This window comes from Felis catus, chromosome B4, assembly GCF_018350175.1.
Source record: "Felis catus isolate Fca126 chromosome B4, F.catus_Fca126_mat1.0, whole genome shotgun sequence".
Taxonomy (NCBI): domain Eukaryota; kingdom Metazoa; phylum Chordata; class Mammalia; order Carnivora; family Felidae; genus Felis; species Felis catus.
Window position 1 is genome coordinate 103,614,806 of NC_058374.1, and position 27,417 is coordinate 103,642,222.

Genomic DNA, 27,417 nt, shown 5'->3' on the forward strand with positions numbered 1-27,417 from the left:
ATAAACATAACTCCGGAAACAGTGGAAGCAAAGGTAGAAAAATATGGTTGAAGTGGCTAGGACAGTTAATACTTATTGTTTACTTCCTATAAGAAAACAGCTTTTCTTTTAAGGAAACACATAGCTAAATATTCATTAGAAATGCTCACTCTTTAAAAACATTGGCAGATTTTAGCTACATTTTTTCCCAATTATCTTCTGCTTGTTAAAACATCCAGGTAATTGAATCAATAATTTGGATTTAAATAAGTTTCTTTAAATGATTCAAGTTTTCAATTAAAGCATAAGCTTTAACAAAAAATTTGGACAACTAACAGATTTTAATAGGTAAGATATATCCTAGAAACATACATAAATTGATATATTATTTCTGATAATTATACTTAGAAACTAGTTACTATTAAAGATTTAGATGCCTAACACCTACGTGTGACTAGAGATAATTTAAAGGACTCAGTGCTTTCTGACAGTGTGGTTATGTTGAAATCTTACAGGCTATTGATTTTCATTTTATCTTTGAATATTTAAGAGAATAATGCTATTTCAAACCTCTATTTTTCAATATCAGAACCAGAAAGACCTGAGAAACTTAAAGCCTTCAATATTTCTGCACATTCCTTTTCTCTGTACTGGAGCCTGCCCTCTGGCCATGTGGAAAGGTTTCATGTGGATCTTGTTCCTGACAGTGGCTTTGTTACTATCAAAGATCTTGGAGGTGGAGAGTATCAGGTATAGGTTTCATTATAGTACTTGCTGAGCCAACTTGTATTTATATTTGGTCCTAATAGGAAAGTTCTTTATGAAACTCATACACCATGAAAACTTACTCCTTTGAGAGTTTTTAAAAGCACAAAATGAAGACAAAAACACTGATGCTGAATTGATGAGTTTAAGTTTCAGCATCGGTGGATTGTTACCTTAGCAACATCTATGCGTTTTTTTCTTCAGTCTTACCCTGAACCTACAGCCAGCCATCCAAGGGTTCATGAATAGTTTAACAAAGAAAGGGCAGAGCTATTGAGTAATCCAGGCTCATTAATTGTGTACTTGCCAGGAGGATCTGTCTTTAAATCATTAATGCAGGCAACATTTCTCTCTAGAGCCATCAATGTGATTCCACTGCCTGAAAAATGTAATAATGATGGATTTTATAATCATTTTTCTTTTACTTTTTATTGGAACTTCAGAGACACAGGTATTTTAATATACTTCTAAAAACCAGGGTTAAGCAATGGGCTGTAGATTTCTTAAGATTCTTAAATAGTTGTTTCTTGTGACAACAAACTAGATAGATTGAAATACTGATTTAGTTCTTGATAACACAGTATGTTTTGTAAGTTTTCATTATATGTTATTGGTAAATAGTTATGTGTTAGAACAGATTTATATTTTACAATAATATGGAATTTGGAATGTTTTAAGCACAGCAGAGTTATAGAGTGAGATGTTTATTTTTGTTGTTGTTGTGATAGATTTATTGTTTTAGCTTTCTTGTTTTCCAGAAAGAGTTTTAATGCAGTTATTTGTTTTTGGTGTTCTAGGTTGATGTTTCCAACGCTGTTCCTGGCACTAGGTACGATGTGACCATCTCTTCAATTTCTGCTACAACATACAGCTCTCCTGTTAGTAGAACAGTGACAACGAATGTAACAAGTGAGTATGTATTTTCTTTTTTTATGAAGTGTTTTTATGAAATATTTGCAGCTAGTATAAATCTATTGGATGGAAATACTTACATTAGCAATATGTGCATTATATGCATGACAACAGGTTAGTAATTAACGCAAAATGGAAACTTAAGAAAGTGATCTGTTTAAGACCTGTGTTCTACCAGTTCTTTAGCTTTCTTGACTTTCAGAGAGTAATGATAATGATATTATACTTGTTTGTGAAATGGATCACAGAGACTGTTAGTAGTAATATTTAAATGATGCAGAGCCATGAAAATAAACTCACTACACTTGCTCAGAAGAATTATTCAGTTTGTAAGACTGCATTCCTGTTTTCTTAGTTTTGTGTGTAAGCTTTGCACAGATAAGTTTCTTTTTAAAACGATCTGGCATCAAAAGTGTATTTGGCCTGTAGTATGTAGTAGCATTCCATTTTTTACATTCTTACAAAAGAATGTTTTGGGTATCCCCCAACGCATTTAACCTTTTTTTTTTCTTTTGGTAGCAAAGCTCTAGGGAGGTCAAACTCACATTTGAGAGGCCGTTAGTCTTTGGGAACTTCAAAAGTCCACATCTGTAAATACTTTCTTCCTTATATGATTATGATTATGAAAATACAATAGTTGTTTGTCTTTTTAACAACATATATATATGTTTTAATAGAACCAGGGCCTCCAGTCTTCCTAGCTGGAGAAAGAGTTGGATCTGCTGGGATTCTTCTGTCTTGGAATACACCACCTAACCCAAATGGAAGAATCATATCTTACATTGTGAAATATAAGGAAGTTTGTCCATGGATGCAAACAGAATATACACAAGTTAGAACGAAGCCGGACAGTCTGGAAGTTCTTCTTACTAATCTTAATCCTGGAACAACATATGAAATCAAGGTAATATTTTTTTTTAATAATTATTTACTATTAAAATATTTCATTCATTTGGGGGCTCTTGGGTGGCTCAGTTGGTTAAGCCTCTGACTTCAGCTCAGGTCACGATCTCATTGCTCGTGAGTTTGAGCCCCACATTGGATTCTGTGCTGACAGTTCAGAGCCTGATGCCTGCTTTGGTTTCTGTCTCCATCTCTCTCTGCCCTCCCCCCTCTTTCTTTCTCTCTCTCTCAAGTATAAATAAATATTAATTTTTTAAAAAAAATTAAAAAATATTTCATTCATTTTAAAAGTGAAGGAACTTTTTCCCACCTGGTCAAGACTTTGCAGCTGAACACAGCCAAGTGACTGAAGAATGAACATTTGAGTCATGACCTCAGTGCCCATTTGGGCTCTTAACTGAACAAATGTTGTAATCTCTTTTCATTTTTAGATGTATTTATATTATTTATTTATTTTAAAACCATTTAGCTTAGTGACTTTTTAAATGAATAAATCAAGTTTAAATTGAATAACTTAGGCTTTATAGGAAAAAATAGTCTATTTTTTCATTAAATGTAAAGTTAGGTTTGTTATTTTTCTCTTCATTTTGTCGGATTTACGTTTCTCTTAGCAAATTTGAAAGTTTCTATTGAGCCAGTTTCTCAGACAACAGTGAATTCAATTCTGTTCCATTCAATAAATATTTCCTGAAAATTTACTGTGTCTTTAGAAAAACTTTTAGTTCTTTCCAATGTTTAATATGCAGAATTAAACAACATGTTATTTAGAAATTAAGTAAAGAAGGTGCACCTAGGGGGCTCAGTTGGTTGAGCATCTGACTTTGGCTCAGGTCATGATCTAACGGTTTGTGAGTTTGAACCCCATGTCGGACTCTGTGCTGACAGCTCCGAGCCTGGAGCCTGCTTCAGATTCTGTGTCTCCTCTCTCTGCCCCTTCCCTGCTCTGTCTGTCTCTCTCTCTCTCTCAAAAATAAATAAACATTTTTAAAAAATTAAATAAAGAAATTAAGTAAAGGAGAAATTATAAAAAGCAATCCTAAATTAGTTAGGCCATATGAAAATACTTACAATTAAGATACATTTGTCATATTTCCATAGTATAGGAAAGGATACAGATATCTTTTTGATCCTATTTTCAACATAACATCAATATGTTCTTTGAGCTTTGAAGATAATGGAATGTAGAGAAAAAATCTATAAAAGCTGTATAAATATGTGAAAAGACATAACTGAGATGGCTTTCTGGATGGTAAGAAATGATGGGAAAGAGAATTTGCCTGGGAGCGGTGGTTTCCTTATTGGAAGCATGCCTATTTGTGGAATAAAAGCACACAGTAAGAATTGGAAAGCATCCCAATAGTAGGGATCCTCTATATGAGAATAGTTAAAAGGAAACTTACTGATGCAGAGGTCAAGGTCAAAGACTCATGACTTGGCTATTTCACTGCAGAACCATGGGTAAAGACTAGGAATCCTTTTCTACTGGCATCTGAGAATGGCATAGTACACATAATTTCTATCAACAAGCATTTATTCAGATTAGCTTATATGTTAAAATACACTATTGAAGGCAATAGGTATAGATTACATTTTAATGTGATATAAGAAGCTATTGCAGACAGAAAGGTAATTTAGCTAACCTAGTTCTGCTTAGATCTGTTTTTATGGAATTTGAATTTTTATTCCTTTGAATTCTCTTACTTCAGGTCTACTGGGAAGCCCTTATTCTTCTGTTCTTTCCACACTTTATAAATCATTGTTGTGACCTTTACGCTGTTCGAATAAATGTTAGCCGTTGCAGAATTCCAAAGGGTATTTGGTGCAGTCCATTTGATATACTCAAATGTAGGTATCAAATCTATGTGATTTTGGGAAAATCCTATTAAGTACTTTACATGTGTTATTTCATTTAGTCCTTGAAACAATTCTATGACATAGATATATTGTTATCCCCATTTTAAAGAGAAGGAAAATGGGATTTACAGCAGTACTAAGTAAATTGCCTATAGCTACTCATTTGGTAATTGGTGGAATTCAATATATTAAAAAAAATTTTTTTAACTTGATTTATTTTGAGAGGCAGGGGGTACAGAGAGAAGGGGAGAATCCCAAGCAGGCTTCATGCTGTCAGCACAGAGCCCCAGACGGGGCTTGATCTCAAGAACTATGAGATCATGACCTGAGCTAAAATCAAGAGTTAGACACTGAACCAGCTAAGCTACCCAGGCACCCCAGGTGAAATTCAATATAAGCCAAGTCCAATGGCATTTGGAATAACATAAGAGTTTTGATCTCAGTAATGACATTTTCTGTGCCTATTCTAGTCTCTTTGACTAGACTATCCGAGTCAAAAGAATTTTTCCATCTTTTAAATTCAAAATACTTACTATCACTGATTAGACTTGTTTGTAAAATTTTCTTGAGTATATATTTGACTGGTTATATTGTAAATTCTCAAGCCAGATACTGTGTATATGGTTTCGTATTTGTTACAGAAATAGTCAATGTTAATATAATAAAAGTGGTTGAGCTTTAGAAATAAGCATGATTTCAATGGAATTCTGGTTCTATCACTTATTCCTGTATGACTTGCACAAGTTACGTGACATCTCTCAATGAGTTTCCTCATCTATAACATGCTGATAGGAATACCTTATGTTTTGATTATGTGGATAAAATGAGATGTGTAAAATTTCTAGGAAATTTCCTGGTACATAGAAGTTTCCCACAAGTAGTATCTGTTGTTATTATCACTACTAATTGACTACAAAACTTGACTATTAATTTTTCCATTAGAAATTTGAGAAATGTGTTGACTCAAACTATGCTGCAAATATACCCTTAGGGAAAATGAAAATATGGATTAGTTCCATGTGTGCTATCTACTTTAAGAGTATTTCAAGAATTAAGGGAAGTGTCTATCGTTTAACTTATCAACAAGTCAAAATTTTATTATTTCAGATTCTGTTTAATTAGAGAGTAAAAAGTTTGAACACAATTCTATTGGTCTATTTTAGGTTGCTGCTGAAAACAGCGCTGGCATTGGAGTGTTTAGTGACCCATTTCTTTTCCAAACAGCAGAAAGTGGTAATTTTCCTAAATCATTTATTCCCAAATTAGCTTAATTATGAGTTTTTGTCATTTGAAATAAATAAGGATATCAACTAAATATAGTGTTAAAATCCATAAAATTTTCAATAGTATGGCCATTCAATTACTTTTAGAGTCTTATTAGATGGTTATTCATTAAAATATGTATTATAATATTCTTTCTAATTATGAAAAACTTTTGAATGATATATGAAAATAATTTTGTCTTGGGAGTCTCACTGTTGATCATTTGTTGTCAGTTTTTGGGCAAATTGGATAATTACATAATTTCTCTTGCTCCTATCCTTTTTTTTTTTTTGTAAATGTTAAAGATGTAAAAATGTAATGTAAATCTAAATTTCATTATGTCAGTATTCTCCAACTCCTTTTTATTATTTATACTATATATAACCCAACTTTAAGGAATAGTTCTATGAAATAAATAAACTGCATTTATTATTGTTAAATCGGAAGTAATTTCTTCCCCATGAATAAAAATACTCTTCACAAGACTATACAGGCTAACTTGTTATACCTTACTGGGTTAATATTCCATCCACAAGTGGAAAAAACTCAGCTTCTTAACTTCCCATAAGTATTATTTCTGGTAAACATAGAATTTATTTTGGCTTTAAGATAATAGAAATACCTCTTGCACTTCCATTTTCAACTTGATGGATCCTTAGAAATGCAGGTAATATTTTCAGAAGTCTCTATATTGGATTTATGAAGTTTCTTTCTGGCTCAATAAATGCAAGCTTTGTATGGTGTATGCTTTGGAAAGTTGTAGACACTTACACATACTAGAAAATTTATGCATCTCATTAGGCTAGCTATGTCCTCAAAGTGTTGGAGAACACTTATCTGAAAGATGAAATGATTATTTATAAAACAGAAAGTTTTGATACTACAGTATTGAATCTTGACTTGAATCAAAATGGATAAATTCACTCTATGAAAATTGAGAAATAATTGGATTTTGGTACATAAAAGTCCAGAAGTAGAAGCTAGATTATTTAAAATAGAGAAAGAACTTCCAACTATAGAAAAGAGCCAGGATTATTCTTCAGACATCATGAAGTCACAAAAGGAAAGCACAAGCAGAAAAATTTGAGAAAAAAATTATTAAAGCAAGTTAATCAAATTACCATTTTTTCAAAGTGTTGTTTACCATTTAATTATTTCCCATCTATTTAATATTTTTGATCACTTTTAAAATATCTTAAAATCATTCATTTAATAAATGTTTGGTTACCTTATAAATTCAATTTTCTCTATACTTGAGTAGTTCCTTGTATCTGTTGTTGAGGTTCATTTGAAAATGTGTAGCTTGTTTGCAATTTGCCATATATATATATATATATATATATATATATGTATATATACACACACACATATCATATATATATACATATACATATCAGACATAATTATAACCATGTGTATAGTTTACACATATCAGAAATTTTAAAAGGTGATTAGGATGCATTAAGAGTGAAACGGTGGTCACCAGGGGATAGGGGGTAGGGGAATAAGACTGATGTTGTTCAAGGATACAAACTTGCCTCAAGTAATAAGTAAGCCATAGAAATCTCATGCACAATATAATGAATAGTACAATGTGATATTATAATTATGTAACATGATAGATGTTATGTTAAATATGACTACAACAGCAATCATAATACAATATGGATATATATAAAATTCACACAATGCACACCTTAAATTTATATAGTTATATGTCAAATACATTCAGTTTTTTAAAAAAATCGTGATAAAAGTTTTAACTCATAATTTTATAGCCTCATATATTTAACAACCCTTTTCCTTTTGCTTTATTGTATTTTATCCATCCAAAAGAAATTCAAGTGGTTTGATCTTTAGTGTCAGAGAGTTATATTTTCAATGTCCTTTCTAAGCTTTAATTCCATTGATGAGTTTTCCATGGAGAAAAAAATTTCCATCAATCATTCCATCCATTATTAGTGATTAATTACCCCTCCAAACTGGTTTATTTTTTTCCATTAAAATTGAGCTGACCTTGAGTTTCGTAGTTTCTATGATTTAACATAATTTATAACAGCTCTCTTTCCTAACTTCCTTATATAATTTATATGACTTTTATTTACAATTCATATTCTGGCATTCTTCTTTATAATGTGCATTTAAACTCTATATCTTAATACAAGGCATTGTTATCACTTATAGTGTTTTATCGTGAGCATCCTGTTTTGTTTTTATTCCTCTTAATAGTGATTTGTCGTGTTTGTTCTATATTATAAAGGATCATGATTATTTACATTGTCAGTTTTGCATAACTTACCTTGAAATTAATGTGCATAATTTTACTTCATTCTGGTTTCATGTTTGTTTCACACCAGGTAAAATGTCATATAGCTTGTTATTGCAGTTAATCAATAATTATTAAGAATTATTTGGTCACGAATTCTGATGAAAGTTTATTTTGAGGGTGTATAAAACTCAAAACATAATAAGCACAACCAGTTGGGTGGTATCCACTTTATGTTAGGCACTAGATATTTACATACATTCTGGAAATGTGCTTTTTGGTTTACATGACTGGCTAATTGTTTCAGTTTGCCACTTCTTCATTATCTAAGGAAACTACACAATTCCAAAATATTTCAGGAGGAGATTCATTATTCAAATTTGTTTGCATATTCACAAATAACTGTTGATTGGATATTTTTCAGATTTGCTTGAAATAGTTCATCAATGGATCCATTTGCCAAATAATCCTAAAATAAAGCTTATTTTGTCTTAAATACAAATCTGTGGGCTGAAATTCCAGGCAAAGCTAATTAAATATATTTCTAGAAGTCTGACGCCAAGTAGAGTTTTTTTCTAACATAGAATATTTAATTTTACATAATGTGAGAAGTGTAACATCCCAACATTATATGAATGCCATTCTAAGATTTATAAGTGTTTTTTTCCCTTCTTTCAAACCCTCTCACTTCCCCAGCTCCAGGAAAAGTAGTGAATCTCACAGTTGAGGCCTTTAACTATTCTGCAGTAAACCTGATTTGGTATTTACCTCGGCAACCAAATGGCAAAATTACCAGCTTCAAGATTAGTGTCAAGCATGCCAGAAGTGGGATAGTAGTGAAAGATGTCTCCATCAGAGTAGAAGACATTTTGACTGGGAAATTGCCAGAATGCAATGTAAGTGTTATGAACACTTTCTATGTCTCAAAAATTCTAGGTGAAATTATAACTTGAAGTTTCCAGCATTTGAAAAAAAATTTTTAGGCCACTGTGCTTATTAGCTGCTTGATTACTTATAGTATTAGGTTATAGTATCATGTTATACACAATTGGCTTATTCAAGGTAGAATAAGTGAAGGGTTTGAGAATTCAAGAAATATAAAAATCTCACAGGGATCTCTGGAGAGACTTCTTAAAAGGAGCCGCATTTGTGAATGGACCTTGGCTTGGCCTTGGAATAAGGACATGAGAGATTGTGTGAGGGGGCTATTTTGGGTGGAGGATATTTTATAAAGACCTGAAAGAGCAAAGTATAGGATATCGCTGAAAAAAGATATTTCCATGTGACAGGAGGGGAGCAGAAGGCAGCAAAGTTATGTTTGTGGAAGTAGATTGTTTTGGTTGTGCATATCTTTGGCAAAGAATTTGTTATTACTCTAGTCATTTATGGGAATTCGCTGGGAATACTGTGTCATGCTTTTCCAAAGATAATTTTGGTGATCTTTGTGGTATTATTGATAAACAAAATTATTTTGTTTTGAATACTTTAAGTTACAGAAGTCTCATTAAACCTCCTTTTAATTTTTTAAAAATGTTTATTTATTTACTTTGCAGCGGTTGGGGGGAGACAGAGAGAGAGGGAAAGAAACAATCCAAGTAGGCTCCGCGCTGTCAGTGCAGAGCCCGATGTGGTGCTCAGACCCACAAACCATGAGTTCATGACCTGAGCTGGAATCAAGAGTCAGATGCTTAACCAACTGAGCCACCCAGGCACCCCTAACATGAATTTTAAAAATTCTTACTAATAATTTTGCTATAGCTTTACCTTTATTCTAAGCCTTTTGAAATCCTATTCATAAGAAATATTAAGGTATAAAGAATGCAATAAATATATTCTGTTCTAAAACTGTAGATATAAATAGGTAAAGTTAAAATCTAGCAAATTTGTCCATAACTTGAATAGATAACAATCTGTTAAAATCGTAATGAATCATACACATAAATTTAAGAACAATATTTATTATATAAAAGAAAAAGAAATGAATTACACTTATCATGTTCACCTTGAGATGCCAATTATTTTCCCAATGCCATTTATTTATTCACTAGGAGAATAATGAATCTTTTTTATGGAGTACCACCAGCCCTTCTCCAACCCTTGGTAGAATTACACCTCCATCGCGTACCACATATTCTTTGAGCACGTTGGCAAGGAGTAAGATAAGCTCTGTGTGGAAAGAGCCTATAAGTTTTGTAGTGACACATTTGAGACCTTATACAACATATCTTTTTGAAGTTTCTGCTGTTACAACGGAAGCAGGTTATATTGATAGTACCATTGTCAGAACACCGGAATCAGGTATGATTTCATTTTTTGTGTATGTAGAAAAAAAAGAGTTAAACTACTTAGAGAGTAATCTTTCATTTTTTTCATATAGATGTTTTTTATTAAAACTCCCTTCCCTTTCAGTAACTTTTCCCACCAATAACAGAAAATGGGCATACCAATTATAGTACTCTTTTATAATATTAACATAAGCATCTAAAATGAAAAAGGAGATTTGACCCAAAGGATTCTTGAGCTAATAACCATGATCCTAAGATAAGTTTTTATCTATGTGATCTCAACAATTTTTCATAATCATCTCTGCCCTTTTACATCTCTTGCAATCATCTCTACCCTCCTCTCACTGAGACTGCTATAATCAAATGTGGAATTAACATCTGTAGCGGCAGAAATATCACGTGATTCACATTTCAGTATCAGACAAAAATAGTATGTAAAAAATACACCTACTTATGTCTACTTTGCACTGGAGTTTCCTCCCTATGTGAAAAATGGAGACAGCAATAGAAACTTCCTTTTGGTGGTGGTGTTAGGATTCGATGAGTACAATTAGATATTATTACTACTAATTTTGAAAAGTACACTTTTCTAGCTATGGGTATTTATGTGTTTAATTATGGGATTATAGTATTATATATATGTAAATTTATGTAGTTACTGGCATGATACCCTACTAAACATGTAGTGTCAGACTTGTTCACTTGTGACTGATAACTTTTTAGGTTACTGGAAATTATTACTGGTAGGGTAATTTCACTAAAGCACAGTATTTTTTTTTTTTCTGATGACATAGCTGTCAGCTTTTATCATTTCATGAAATGAAGTTTGAAATTTTTTTCTTGATTTAAATAATCATCTTTGAATCTTACCATTTCCTCCATCCATACTTCTTTTTCTACAGCTAAAAAAAATAATTTCATGAGGCTAACACACAGTGAGATTTAGTAGACAAGAACCTTGGCTTGAGAAAAATACTTGGAATATTTCATTTCAATCAAAATGCAAAATGTAGAAACACATCTATGAAAGACAGACTTTTTAAATGTCGTTATTTTTTATATGTTACCCATGTTACATTAGAATCTTTTAACTATAGGTTATAAATTTCCCCTCAGAACCAAATACACGTATTAATACAGAAGGTAAAGACCTTTGCCAATAAGATTCTGTAGGTCCAATTAATTCCCTGATCCTTCTACCTGTGTCCACCAGAGGGAGAGTGCTTTTCAAGGCCTATGCCCAGGCCTGGTTGAATTCAATATATAAGTATGTATCAGGAGAATGTAACTGCAGGGAACAATGTTGGAATGAAACACCCTGTGCAATCATATACAGCATTTAAATCAAACTAGTTTATGTTGCAAATAAGTAGTCCATCTGATGAGCCAGCTTGTCTTGTTTAAAGTCTTCAATTCATTCAGTTTCCTTTTTTTTTAAATTAAAAAACCCTTTGCTCATAGTGTGATATTGTCTTTCTGACTTTGTGTTTTATTATGTGTTTTTAATAAAATTCCCATTTATTATTTGTTAACTTTTTTTTCTATAACCATTTTAGTTCCTGAAGGACCACCACAAAACTGTGTAACAGGCAACATTACAGGGAAGTCTTTTTCAATTTCATGGGACCCACCAAGTGTAATAACAGGGAAATTTAGTTACAGAGTTGAATTATACGGACCATCAGGTAAGTCTCAATCAGTTTTGTGTTTGCCTTTTGGAGTAAGAATTGTGTAAAATATGTTAGCATTATCAAGCTCCTTAAAAGTATCACACTCTTTTTATAAGATCCTACAATTGAAGCAAACAATAAAAAAGGAATAAGGAAGTTGAGGTTCTTTGAAGTTTTTGTTTAAAATCATAAACATTGTCCATATTCCGTATTTCATGAGGAGAAGCTGAAAGGATGAGATAAATCCTAAGTAGAGAATTGTTGGAGGACATCATGTCTTCAAATGTCTGAACAGGAGGACCTTCACTGACTCTAATTGCAAATATATTTATCAAGAACAATGGACTTCATTGTATTAAATCAGATTTCTTCTTAGAACAAGGAATGCATATCTAATAATTGGAGTTCTCTAAAAATAATATAGGCAACTACTTAATGTAGCAAGTTCTCCATCTTTGTGAATAATCAGGACCTGGAATCCCCTTGTCAGATAATTTGAGGTGTTCAGATAAGGTATTGCTAGAACTAATTTAAGTAAACTCTACAATTCTTTCCTAATCTGAGTTCTATGAAAGAAAACTTAAAAGAGTAGAGACTGATTGAGCATGGAAGTTTAGTAGGGGGCTAGGTACAATTTAGGGCTCATTCGAGGTGTGGTAGTGATAAAGTGATATCAGTCAGAGTGGATTTGTGTTTTTTTCCAGCTCCCTTCAACAAGAAAAGGGCAAGGGAATTGAAGGCTTATGTAAAGGCAGTGATTATAATCAACAATGTCATTGAGAATGGATAAAGAGTGGAAACCTAGTGGTGAAGAACCAAACCAAAAAGAATAAAATAGGTCAAAAGATCAATGGATTGGAGGTCCCAGTAAACTTGAAGACTTGTTGCTTTGGGTTCTAGAATAAATGAACAGGAGATAAGAAAGAATGGCCAAAAAGAGTTGCATGAAACTGAGATCATGGAAGATTCAGGGTTCCTGGTAATAGTGATGGCCTTGGGAGTGGCTGAGATAGGGTGGAGGACTAGATTATTTGAAGAGAGCTGGGAGTGTTTTAAGGATTGTCTGTAGGAATACTGAAATCACCACAAATTAAGATGGTTGCACTGAAGACAGTGACATCGAAACAGGCACTAAACCATCCAGAATGAGGGGAGTGACCCTGGGCTTAGAAGGTCACTGCAACAATGAGGGGTGGTGGATGCCATTGATGACATTAGATTTATAGCTGTGAGCTTTTGTAAGGAGGGAGCGCTGTTGGTCTGAGACAAGGCTATGAGGAGTAGAGAAAACATCATACCTGAAGGCATAGTCACTTGATGACCATGGAAAAAATTAGACCATCAGGTGGGGTGGCTAAAGGGACAGAAGCCGTGTTCTTAGGAGAGAGCCTGGTTTCAGCTAGAGCAAGAGATGAAAGAACTATTCAGAGGTGAAGTTGAGGGTTAAAATAATTTTGATGATGTACTATTTAAGGAGTTTTTCTCAGAAGCTAAACTAGAAATATTTTCTAAATATTAAAGAAGATAGAATGTTTAGCATTTTAAATGACTAAATTTATGTATAAAATACTGTGGCTATTTTAATATTGGCAGTAACTAATGTTTTCCTTTCAAAAATGTCAAAAAATAACATGGTAGTTGGATAGGGCTTTATGATTTAATGAAGGTTATTTTGAATACTGGAAGATTTTCATGTTCTTTCCGTTGTTTTAATTAACCTGATATCAATGCACTACTAAGGTAAATGTTTGAAAATTGTAATAATTGTGACTGTAATGTTTTAAATTGTAGTAACAAACGTTAATCGCTATATTTGGCTCTCTACTTAAATGTGAGAATGATTAAATGCTTTATGAGAAAATAATCCACAGTATCTTTTGCTTTTTGCAGGTCGGATTTTGGATAATAGCACGAAAGACCTTAAATTTGCATTCACTAACCTAACACCATTTACAATATACGATGTATATGTCGCAGCTGAAACCAGTGCAGGAATCGGACCCAAATCAAATATTTCAGTATTCACTCCTCCAGAAGGTAAGAACATCTTCTGTAGTGTGTTCATGAGATATTTTACCCTGCTTGTGTGTTTTATTGCATTGGTTAAACATTGTATTAGAAGCTGTTTGGTTTATATTTACTTAATTCATGTTATTTTCTTATCAGATAACTACCAAATGCATTCTGTGCATGTGTTCCTTAGAACATTAAACCCACAGCATGCTTTATAGAGGAACCAGAGATCAAACAAGACAGCACATTATATGTAGTGTCAGTCTGTTTGAGGCTCACAGTGAAGATTGGCAAAACCTCAATAAGTCAAAGTAAAAAAAGACATTAACATTTAACATTTAACAAAGACATTGTTGGACTCACATTATTCAATGTAGAATAGATTTTTCTCACAGAATAGTATGTAGAGGAATCCATATATCCCTAGTGCCTCTAACAAAATATGTTTATAATCAAAAGGGTATTCTAAGCAAGTGAGGATTCATCGAGGGTGCATACTACAAATTTAACAGCGCATCCTGAAATTATTAAAACGGTAGTTCTCCTAACGAAGGTTTTTTTATTTGTATGTATTAAACATTGCAGTTTGGGATGAACTATAGTGTTTCAAAAATGTTACCCCGTTATCCCACAACATATTTTCCTGACCACCATCAAACTTGCTAAATGTCTTCATTTTTACTTAGGGCTTGCAATTATTGAGAAGAACACACTTTTTTTTTTTGTGAGTATATTAATACTTTAAAAAGGTTTCAGGGGCACCTCATGGCTTAGTGGATTGAGTGTCTGAATTCAGCTCAGGCCATGATCTCACGGTTTGTGAGTTTGAGTCCTGTGTTGGGCTCTGTGCTGACAGCTAAGAGCCTGCAGCCTACTTCAGGTTCTGTGTTGAGCCCTCTCTCTCCACCCCTCCCCTGCTCGCATTCCCTCTCACCCTCTCTCTCTCAAAAATAAACAAATAAATAAATGAATAAATAAATAAATAAATAGGTTCCATATTTTTTTGTGTGTAACATACAGTAACTTGTAAATTAAATACACACGTGTGCAAGTGCACACATACACCTACAACTAAAGATTGGGCATACATTCATCAGATAAATCACTCAAGCATTTGACCATTAGAGGGCAGCAACTATTAGGGAATTTTGTTATTCTCCCCTTCAAAGAACAATTAACCATTGGTAATATTTTGCTGTTTGAAAGAACGTAAAATTATGTTTTATTTCAATTTCAAATGAAAATGTTTATGTGTATATGATTTCAATACATAGGTTAAGTAGATGCATATTTATAAGCAAAATTTTCTCATTTTTTTCCTCTTAACATTTTTCGATTGTATTCTCTCAGAAATTCTTAGCAATGTTTATGTCTTTTCCATTAGACCTTAAATCTCTCCTTATGTTCATCTAATAAGTGCTCTTAAGCATTTCTTAGAAAGTCAGAAAGCTTTATGAATAGGTAGCAAAACCAGCATAGTGACCTGGGCCTGATCAGACTAGAGTCCTTGAGTTTATTTTTAATAGCATTTCCTCCATCAACTTAATTGCAGTCAAATAAATTCAGAATTTTTGTCTTCCTTCAAATCAAGCCAGTGTAGGTGCTCCTAAACTGAATCCACAATTTAAGATTATTGTTTTATTGTCATCTTTCTTGGCCTATAGCATTTGACAGAAACAGGGGAATTGGCACATATGATGTCATGCTGTTTATTTGGGGCATCATTTAAACAGTTCATCTCCTTTTCCTTATTTCTGCATTTTTATTAAGAAAAAAATGAAATTTTAAGGACACTGTTTGGTGTATTTCACATGGCTTATTTTTTACACAAAATTGTTTTGAACAAAGGGCCCATTTGTGTATGTTTAATAAACAATTTATCCTGAGTTTTATCTTCCTACTTTCCTGACCATATACAGGTGGCTTTCAGGAGCGTCCATAGGCAACAGGTGTGTTCCACTGAGGGCAGAAATGGCATGGCCTTACCTCTGCATGCTAACTTTCCTCCGTGGAGTTCTCTTAGGATAGTTCAGTCTTCAGAAGGACTTCAATGGAATGCTCTAGCAAATGCAGTAAATGTCGCTTTCTACTTCTTACAACACCACTAATGAATCCTGGTCCTGCTAATTAAAAACTTGTAATAAAGGAATCTAAACTATATGATAACAATCTAATAACTCACTAGAACTACATACTTTCAGTTAAAATTGAAATTTTAATTTTATACTAATTTTATTTTAATTTTTTTAATGCTTATTTATTTTTGAAAGAGAGAAAGAGACAGAACGTGAGTGGGGCAGGGGCAGAGAGAGAGAGGGAGTCAGAATCCAAAGCAGGCTCCAGGCTCTGAGTTGTCAGCACAGAGCTTGACATGGGGGGGTCGAACCCACGAACTGCGAGATCATGACCTGAGCCGATGTCAGATGCTTAACTGAGTGAGCCACCCAAGAATCCCTCTTTTTTTATTTATTAAAGTAGGATTCTTTGTATTCTAATTAAGCCTACCAATTAATTTCTTCTATATATTTAAAAGTAGACTATAGTCTATTTAAAAATTTATTAACAATTTTTAAATTAATTTCTCTTAAAGCAATAGGGTTCTAACGTATCTCTAGATATTCATAGAAAAATGTTGAATTGACATCTTATAGATAATGATATATGGTATTTCAGTAATATGGGACTGATTTTGTTCACACTGAGAATGTTATGGTCATAGTCTACTTTGATCATCAAAGCAAATTAGTGTCATGCTATTATAGCAGTATTCCTATACCTTTCATAAGATTCCTACATAACCCTTAATATTTTACTGAACAGATTTCTACATAGGCATGAAAAGATGGTTTTGGAAAAATATTAAAATTTAATAATTATACAATAATTATATAGTAATGTTAAAAAGTGTGGAATTGCCTATCCCTAATGAGACAGTGCTATTGAATATAACATAGGCACCAGCATTTTCTTATCATTTCCATGAGGGTTAAACAAATCTTAAGTAAAACTTTGTTGCTTCAATATCCCCTAATAACTTTCTGTCACCAGTATTAAATATCTCATAAGAAGGTTAATATAATTTCTTAAATGCAAACAGAGTATTGAAATCTGTATTTATTCTTCCATAAATAGACTTATGAAAGGGAAGACTTCTGTCCTTCAACTTGCTACTTTCTGCAAATGGTACTGTCTTTAGTAGGGAAATCATTGAGAGAGTCAACTTTTCAGGGTTCTCAATGACTTTTATTTGTCAATAGGTATTTTTCTAATTTAATTAATTTAACTTATTAAAGTTATTAATAAATTATTAAAGTTATTAATAAGTTATTAAACTTATTAACTTTATAGGGGCTCCTGGGTGACTCAGTCAGTTGAGTGTCTGACTTCATCTCAGGTCATGATCTCACACTCTGTGAGTTTGAGCCCCACATTGGGCTCTGTGCTGACAGCTCAGAGCCTGGAGCCCGCTTCAGATTCTGTGTCTCCCCTTCTCTCTGCCCCTTCCTTGCTTATGCTCTGTCTCTCTCTGTCTTAAAAATAAATAAAAACATTTAAAAAAATTTAAACTTATTAACTTTATTAAAATGTAATTAATTTGCTAGATAATGGCAAGATTTATTTTAATGTATTTTCTTTGCCCCAGTGCCATTAGTCTCCATTTTATTTTTTCTAATAGTTTTTCATTTGAAAACTTCAAGTCATTTGGAATATTATTTACCCTTCATACATCTACTGTGTTTCTCATTTATTAATAAAATTTATATATGTATTGACTTGAGAATGATTCTTAGGTAATCCCTGTGGACAGCACCTCAGAATTGATGCTGAACCACGAATAATTGCCTTCTGTATTTGATTTTCTTTAGTTAATTTGGTATCAATAGTAATGGAGTTTGATCTAATCCATACTTCTCTAGTTTCCCCATAAGAATTTGTGGTGTAACAGATCAAGTATCTTTCTAAGGACAAGATATACTGTTGTCTACTCCATTTCCTTTATCCCCCAAGCTTTTTCTTCTTTCATTGAAAAAAGAGAGAGAGAAAGATAGCTTTACAGTTGTTCTTATACATGTTTTGGGTACATTTTTAAGGTAATATAGAACCACTTAATCTTTACTTGAATTGTAATTTTAGACATTCGTGTCACTGAGCAATACTTATTAAGTTATATTGAAAAATATAAATTAGAAGATAAAGAAACTGCTACTATTCTTCCATTTGATTACATACTATATTATTTATATATTATATCTAATATAATAAATATGTATATTTTATATACATTGAAATATTTATATGTAAATAATATATATTTATATATTAATCATCATATACATGAAAGTTTATCTGTCTTTGAAAAAATGTGTATTGGTAAATATGATAGAAACACAAGCTCTAGGGATGATATACGTTAATGAAAAGAAATTTATGAAAGAGGTGACTTGTGCAAAAGGTTTTATGTCTCTTATTTCTCTCTCTATCCTCAAGTGCCTAGAACAGTGACCAAAAGATGAGGGCTCAGTCTGTTGAATGATGGAGTGAATCAGTGATTATGGGGTCCTAGTCTAGAACTCTTTCTCCACCCTTGAAAGGTCAAACTGTATTGCCTTCTGATTAGAAATTTTGTGGGGAGAGATCAGTCTAAACAGTTATCGTTCTATATATAGATATACTGAAATGTTTTTGGAAAAGGGGAATCAAAGAATTAGCAAATTCTAGATGGCTCAGTTAGTTAAGTGTCCGACTCTTGGTTTCAGCTCGGGTCATGATCTTGCAGCTTTGTGGGTTTGAGCCCTGAATTGGGCCCTGCACTGGCAGCATGGAGCCTGCTTGGGATTCTCTCTCTGCCCCTCCCCTGCTAGTGCTGTCTCTGGCTCTCTCAAAATAAATTAATAAACTTAAAAAAAAAAATAGCAAAATACAGTTGTATCCATTTCATGTTTATCTCCCAGTTTTCTGAGCACCAGTTTTACTACCAGGCAGAACATGAAAATCTTGGTTGCAATAATCAAATAATATGCTCTTAGGCAAGAATGACTCACTCATCCATCTAGCCATTAACCATTATAAACATTTAGAAATATTTACATTAGTACAATGTCTAGGTTTTTTTAAATGATTACTTTATAGAGACAAAGGATAAAAAGCCTATGGAATGAAAACTCCATACATTTCTTATATGGTTAATGTAAAACATAATTACATTCACTAGTTTTAAATAATATTTGTGGGAGCTGTGACATTAATTTTCAGTTCCTTTTTGTTATCTTAAAAGGGAAAAAAGGCATTCTCTATTTATATTATACCCCTAATGTGCCTCTGTTCTAAATGTTATTTGCTAAAACTATACTAATGTGAAACAGCTTAGGGAAATGAATTCAATGTTTTACCACATTGATCATAAGGGGTATATTATTTTCTTTCCTGAAAATTTCATTCAAGGTTCCTTACATTCCTTTCATTCAAGGTTCCATAATTATATTTATAGATCACTTTATAGATCAGCAAACTTAGGGGAAGAGTTAATTAGCTATTCATAATCACACAAGGAGCCATAAACAAAAAGTAGACAAAAGCCAAGGGCATCTTTATCCTTGATCTATTACTCCTGTGGCACTGGGGAGTTTACTGGATGGTACTTTTGGTCACTTTCTAACTAGAATTTAAGTACTTGGTGCTTTATTTTAACCACTTATTAGTTTGTTTCTGTTTTTTTTTTTTAATTGCTGCAAGAGTGAGGGAGTCCAAAATTAGAAACTCACATAATTCATTTGTAAAGCCAGCAGACCAAAATCAAACAACTCTTCAAACAACCTCACGTAAAAAGTTAAAAGGCAACCTAATTGAATTTACCCACTACATATCATTGCATTCAGAGTCTTATGGATATTATTTTTCAATATGTTATTATAATCTTTATAAAGCCTTCAAGGTTTCTACTGTGCATTAATCATCCATAAACAGCTTTCTTTGGGAAGTTATTTTATTAATTAGTATGTTTCAAACAAATATTATGACATTTTAATTTGAGGAAATTGTTCCACGTTATCCTATTTTTATACACATTTTTGAGAACAAAATGTAGAAATTCAACTTTACCTGTGTCTTTAAAGAATCTTACACATATTTAATTGTTAATAAATAGTAAATTGTTTTAGTCTATTTTCTAATAGACTTTCTTGTGAATCTTAAATTTTGAGCTAAGAACTTAAGGAATTTTTAAAATTTAATAATATACTTTAAACTGTTTCCCTCTTTATTCATTTTTTTAGTTCCAGGTGCAATATTTGATTTACAAGTTGCAGAAGTAGAAGCTACACAAATAAGAATTACTTGGAAGAGACCACGACAACCAAATGGAATCATTAACCAATACCGAGTCAAAGTGTTAGTTTCAGAGACAGGAGTAATTTTGGAAAATACTTTGCTCACGGGAAGAGATGAGGTATTGCACTTTCATGTCACCTCTTGGTGATCCCTTTCTTTTGGTTCTAGCCCTCATAATTTGGAAAAGTTTCCAGCATGCAAACACAAAATATTTGATAAGCATCATGGTTACAAAGTGAAGTAAATTTGGGCTATGTTGATAATCTAGCGAGGCCATATTTCCTTTTAGAATATATATTATTAGTTAAATGCTGTTATTCTTTTTCAGCATATAAAATGTTAATTGAGCAATTAAGCAGGACTAAAGGAGCTTCCATAAGTGAATATTATTATGGTAATTCAGTTAACTAATTGTTTAGAAACTCCTGTTATGATTTAAACACTCCTTCCAGGCTATGCTGGCAATTTGGAATGGTTGCCAGTGAAAGGCACAGTAATTTAGCAGTTGTTGTTGACAAACGACTTGTCCTGTTCAGTCATTGGAAGCTAATTTTCTCAGGGGCACCAGGGTGGCTCAGTCAGTTAAGCATCAGACTTCAGGTCATGAACTCACAGTATGTGAGTTCGAGCCCCACGTTGGGCTCTATGCTGACAGCTCGGAGACTGGAGCCTGCTTCGGATTCTGTGTCTCCCTCTCTCTCTGCCCCTCCCCTGCTCACACTCTCTCTCTCTCTCTCAAATAAATAAATGTAAAAAATTAAAAAAAAAAAAAAGGAACCAAACAGAGTATGTTTGATTAAAGAAAGTAAATGACTAAATAAAGGAGATTAAATCATTCATAGACATAAAATAAGAGGACAATGTGTTTGCCACTATTCACAATGGAAGTCTTATCCCCCACCCCCTTTTTTTTGGTTAGAAGTACAGGCCTCACTGGTTTCCCTTACCTGTCTTTATTTACCTTACCCAGCCAGCTATTCACCTGTGAGTTTAAGCCTCCAGATTAGTCACATCCAGGTATGGGTACAAAAATAAATGTACTTAGTACCAATGAGTGCAGCAATCACTGGGCCTTGCAGACACTACCTGATGGCTATTCAGCAGTTGGCTTCTACTGTTTTGGTCCAGAATCACTGTTTTTTTCTAGCTATTTTTTCTGTGCTATTATTTTTCCCCATACATATTGTCCTCTCTATTTCTAGTCTCAGCCTTCTTCCACTTCTTGTACCTACTTGAAAATTGATGTTACTATGTTCTCAATGCACTCTGGCTGCCCAGGATTTATTGCTCCAAATTATTCACCATCTCCAGCCCAGGATTAAAATTCAATTCTATGTTTACTCCTTTTCTGTGTGCAAAAGATGTGAGTTATACTTTCTTTAATATTCTAGTTGACAACTCAGACGAAGGGCAAAGTTTAAACCTTTGCTCCTGCTAAGATAGTCTTAAATTAGATAGTTAGCTGTTTTGGGACTGGGTGACAGGTCTCCCACTTCTGTTAATGACATCTGTTGAATAGCCAGCCACACCTGTTTTTCTCTTGAAGCTAAGACGTTCTAGAAAGGCTTCTTTGTGATTCTGTCTCTGTTGACATAGCTTGTAATCCCTGTGATATACGGAAAAGGACATGAGCTTTGGGGTCATATAAATCTGGGTTTATATCCTGGTCACTTAATGGGCTCCACAGTAGAGAGATTGAGAGCATGGACCTCGGAGACAGAATGCTTGGGTTTAAAGCTTTGTTTTGCCATCATGGCTAGTTTAACCTTAGGAAAGTTGGCCTGACCCTTCTGATCTGTACAGTTTGTTCTTCTCAAAGATAGAGATTATAAGAGTCCCTATGACAAAGGTATTAATAATTACTTAGTAGGTTAATGTGCATAAAAGAGGTAGAACTATACCTGGCATATGGTAAGTGCTATGCTACATAATTGTGACCTGTTGTGGTTATTAACGATGGCATTGAAGCTTTCACCCCGTTTGACATTCATTATTAGCTTCCTTATCCTCTCTCAATAAAAGGAAACATAACACTTCTCCTTATTTCTATGATGGTATCTTTCTTTATTAGATCAGGCCCATTATTGGTATTTTGGCTCTCCCATGTGACTGGTGTTTGGGTTCATCTTTCAGGAAGTTGATGTAGCAGAGGCTCTAAATCGCAACTGACTTGGGTCCTAGTCCTGGCTCTCCCCTTTTCTAACTCTATAACCTTGGACAAGTCAAATTTTGGAGATGTGGTGCCCTCATTTTAAAAGCAGGGCTTATACACCCACCTTACAGGGTGAGAAGTAAAGGAGATAAAAGATGCAATCTCTAGTTTAATGTGTTCATTTATTATCCTTTTTTCTTGACCTTGATACAGGATAAGGACTCTTTCCTTTCATTCATTCTGACTTTTCAAAGTATGGCCTCCACACCCTTTCACAAGAATTCTCTTAAATCCCTGAAATCTTGTTAGAACTCACCAGTGACATCTAAGTGTCAAATAAGGTGGTTGTATATTTTTAAGTGTCCCCATCTTCCTTGTCTTCTCCAAAATCCATCTTTCTGTCCTCCCAGGCTCCAGCTTTTTACTTTTTTCTCCCTCATGCTTCCTCCACTTTCATATGCTGTAACTTTGTAAAACTTTGGTCTTGTTTAATGAAAAAAAAAAAATGAAAAAGCTAGTTCTCCTATAATTTTTTAACTCCTTCACTATAAAGGTATTCCAGACAGTTCTGTTTTCAGCCATCTCATTACACATTTTTTTAAAGTTCATTTATTTATTTTGAGAAAGGGGTGGTGAGGAAGGGCAGAGAGAGAGACAGAAGGAGAGAGAAAATTCCAAGCAGGCTTTGCGCTGTCAGTGCAGAGCTCCATGTGGGACTTGATCTCATGTGCTGTGAGATCATGAAGTGAGCTGAAATTAAGAGTCAGATGCTCAACCAGCTCAGCCACCCAGGTGTCCCTCATTACACCTTTTGATGATCTCACAGTTTTAATCACAGCTTCCCACCTGCACTATTCCTTTGCCTTGCTTTCTACTCTGATCTTTCTCTGACACTATATTCATAATTATAGCCATTTCTAGGGAGGTTCTGTCAGAGTTTATCACATCTAAACTCATTTACCCCTCACAAAAATAAAACAAAACAAAAATCCTTTTGGGGATGGTGGCCTGGTTCATGATCAGAAGGAGGAGACAAAGCTGAGGTGAGGAACAGATACTAGACAGAGATCCTGGGACAGTGATGGAGATCTATGAATGTTTTCACAAGACACATAAGAAGAAAGTCTGTCCAGGCAATTCATAGTTTCAGTTATCAAGAACAAGTCCTGGAGAGAGACTAATTTGAAACCTAGATAGCAGACAACTAGGCTTAGGATTCCTTTACCCCTTGGATTACACCACAGATCTCTGACCTGAAGGTCATTGTCTAAGCATTTAGGAGGGCTTTTACATGCCCGATACTTCTCTTTTCAGATCATGGCACCATCCTCCTCTCTGTCATAAAGACTCAAAACCAGGGGGCTACCTCTGACTTTGGTTATACTTAGCATTCAATAGTCATTCAATGTTAAACCAGTTATTATTACCTCCAAAGGGTGACCTTCGTGTATCGTATTTCATTACTGTGTCTCCACCCCAGCTCAGGATTGTATACTCTCTTGCCTGGACTGTTGTTACCTTACTACATTAGTTTTCCATTGTTGTATAACAATTTGCCACAAATGTAATTGTTGTGTAACAATTTGCTATAAACTTAAGACAACTAATTTATTTATTATCTCATGGTTTCTGTGGGTCAAAAATCCAAACAGCTTAGATGGATTCTCTACTTAGGGTCTCACAATGCTGCAATCAAGGGCTGATTGTGCTGTGTTCTCATCTGGTGGCTTGACTGGGAAGAAGCCATTTCCAGGCTCATGCAGAGTTTCAGCAGATTTAATTTCCTTGTGACTGCAGAACTGAGGGCCTCAGGTTCTTGTTGGCTCTTTGACTGGAGACTAGACTTAGTTCCAGCTTGTAGAGGCCTCCCACAGTTTTGCCACAAGGATTGTCACAACATGGCCATCTACTTCATTATGCCAGCAAGCAGAATCTATATAGTGTAATATAGTGTAATATAATCATGGGAATGCTATCCTCTCACCTTTGCCTTATTCCATTGGTTAGATGAAAATCATCCTTCCCTTGCAACAGGAGGGGATTATACAAATGCATGAATAGCAGGAGGCAGGAATAATAGGAGGACCACCTGAGAGACTGTCCACCACAGTCTCCCAGCCAACTATTTTATATTTCACAAATCTATTAGAATAATCCTTCCAGATTTAAATATATTACTTAAATTAGAGATATAACCAAATAAGACTTGAGAACAGATGGGGCAAGTATTTATCTATTTAAGAAATCTAACTCCTCAGTATCATAGCAGAAAGTCAATAGATACTATCTGAAATAATTGAGTCTTAACAGAGCAGTGTAAGAATATTATTTAGTGATTGTAGAAGTAAACACCATGTGTATATCATGATGTATATTGTGTATATCATGATGATGAAACTTAAGAAGTATTATAATCATCTTATGCTAGGCTTCATCTGATCTCATTACCCTTATTGAAATTATTTTTCCAGTGTCCTCTAATTGTCTGTTTGTTTCTTAATAAATAGCAGTTATTGAAACATGCTGAAACATGTATAAGATTTTACTTTCAATATTTAAGCAAATACTTGAAAAATATACTAGAAAATTTAATCTCAGTGTTTGAAGACTTTTATTTAAACTTCCAAATTTATATATGAATCTCATGTATAATATACCTAATAAAATCATTGGGAATCCAGCCTCTGCTAAAATATTTGATGAACTCTGATAATAAGGTACTTGCTACCACAGAATCAACTCCTCTTCAATGAACTTTAAAATATTCTTCCTTATGGCCTCTCAGGCATGTATTTATTAAGTAATTATACAGTTCCCGGCAGTCTGTTAGGTCAGAAGATAAACAAATGAATAAGAAACTATCCTATTCTTTACCTGGTTTGAACGGAACTATTTGTCTTCTAATGTTTACCAGTTTGTCCCATGTCTCCTCTCTAGACCCACATGGTAGATTATAGTGCCTTTGAGCTTGGAATTTGGAACCAGGGAAATGTGTTTCAATCCTACCTCTGTTGTGACTAGTGTTGTGAACTTGAACAGGCGACTGTAAAATGGAGTTCTTTTTTTTTTTTAATTTTTAAAAGTATTTATTTATTTATTTATTTATTTATTTATTTATTTTAATGTTTATTTATTTTTGAGACAGGGAGAGACAGATCGTGAACGGGGGAGGGTCAGAGAGAGGGAGACACAGAATCTGAAACAGGCTCCAGGCTCTGAGCTGTCAGCACAGAGCCCGACGCGGGGCTTGAACTCAGGGACCGCGAGATCATGACCTGAGCCGAAGTCAGCCACTTAACCGACTGAGCCACCCAGGTGCCCCTAAAAGTTTTTATTTATTTTTGAGACAGAGAGAGACAGAGCATGAGCAGGGAAGGGACAGAGAGAGAGGGAGACACAGAATCTGAAGCAAGTCCCAGGCACTGAGCTGTCAGCACAGTGCCCGACGCGGGGCTTGAACTCACAGACTGCGAGATCATGACCTGAGCCGAAGTCGGATGCTTAACCGACTGAGCCACCCAGACGCCCCTGGAGTTCTTGATACCTAATTCTTTGGGCTATAATGAAGTGATATCACATGGGTGAAACTACTTAGCACTGTATTTGACACATAATAGTTTTCAATGTTAGTCTTTGTAGTAGTAACAGCAATATACAATGATTTCATTTTTTATCATTTGAAGATGATGGCCATGCTTTCCCTAAGGATTAACATCCTCAGTTTCTCATCAGCTATGATTTCTAGATCCTTCATATTATTGATTAGTCTCCTGTGTATATTTTCCAGTTTGTCAATGAGTCTCTTAATCAGCTGAACACAGTCTTCCATATGTAATTTGATTAGATCCAAATTGAGAAGAACTATTTTCTTCTTTAATGTTCATTTCCCACTTATATCAATGTAAAGAATAAAATTAATTTCTTTGTAAGGCTCATTCCACTTAGACTGAAGTCTGTAAAACCCTAAAGGCATCTCTCCATGGACTACTCTTAAGTTGAATTTCACACTCAGATCTCATCCTGTACTTGTTCTTCTGGCATAATCCTGGGGCAATTTTTCCCCAAAGATACCATCTTACTGCCTAGTGTTACAGATTTCTGAGATTCATACAGATACATCTTTTCATCTGATGTGTTTCACAATTATATCAATATTTGTCATTCGTGAACCTGAGAAGAAAGCCAGCTGAATGCTTTATCAATTGCTACGGAATGAAGCTGACAGGACTCAAGAGTAGTTTAGGAATGCTTGAGATAAAGTTTACTTTGTTGACCATTAGGAACAGAAACAGAATTAAGCTTTAAGAATTTGTCGCCCAAATAACGTAAAATACCCATTAGATTTCCAAACACATGCTAATTGCAAACTTTTCTTTTTGCCACAGCTTAATAACAGATAGCATAAATCATGTTATAGCCTATAATAAAATATAGAAGCATTTCTTAAGAATAAGTCAAACATTTCATTAATTCAATCCAGTAGACTTTTAGTGAGTCTAAATTGATAGATATAATAGAGATTAAAAAAATAAAATCACATTAGCTGTAATAAAGGTTATTACACGTAGAATCAGGTTGGTTTATACAGATGGATTAGGAATTTAACTCCAAAGAACTTCTACTTCTTTCACATAAATTCCAAGGATTCCTGGGTAGCATATGAGAGGCCTTTCATGTTGATGAACTGTGACATTCTCTAACTGTTGTGCTCAACCAGGGGAGATTTTTGCTATCCAGTTGGCAATTCCTGGGGACATTTTTCTTTGTCACAATTGGGGAGATGCTTCCAGTGGGTGGGGACCAAGGATGCGGCTAAACTTCCTACAACAACAACAAAAAATTATTTAACACAGACTGTCAGTAGTGCTGAGGTTGAGAGCCCTGGACTAACTCAATGAGTCTAAAACCTTTCGGAGTTGCAGTGGGCCTCTTTTCCCTTCCATTTCCCTCATCTCCACTTCAGCCCCTTCCAGTTACTTTCTTAAGTTCTAGTTCTTTCCCATAATTTTTGCCCATAAAATATTTTTT

The 27,417-nt window shown here is 34.0% G+C and overlaps 1 protein-coding gene across 3 annotated transcripts in view; it reads left to right on the plus strand.

Annotated features, from left to right (window-relative positions):
• PTPRQ (protein tyrosine phosphatase receptor type Q) overlaps positions 1-27,417 on the plus strand; it is a 255,558-nt gene that overhangs the window by 53,254 nt on the left and 174,887 nt on the right. For all 3 annotated transcript variants that reach the window (XM_045062106.1, XM_045062108.1, XM_045062107.1), the window contains exons 18-26: positions 569-729; positions 1,542-1,653; positions 2,334-2,560; positions 5,577-5,646; positions 8,639-8,838; positions 9,991-10,240; positions 11,784-11,912; positions 13,788-13,934; positions 20,183-20,355. In XM_045062106.1, coding sequence (XP_044918041.1) covers positions 569-729; positions 1,542-1,653; positions 2,334-2,560; positions 5,577-5,646; positions 8,639-8,838; positions 9,991-10,240; positions 11,784-11,912; positions 13,788-13,934; positions 20,183-20,355 — 1,469 coding nt within the window. The remainder of the gene's footprint in view (positions 1-568; positions 730-1,541; positions 1,654-2,333; positions 2,561-5,576; positions 5,647-8,638; positions 8,839-9,990; positions 10,241-11,783; positions 11,913-13,787; positions 13,935-20,182; positions 20,356-27,417) is intronic.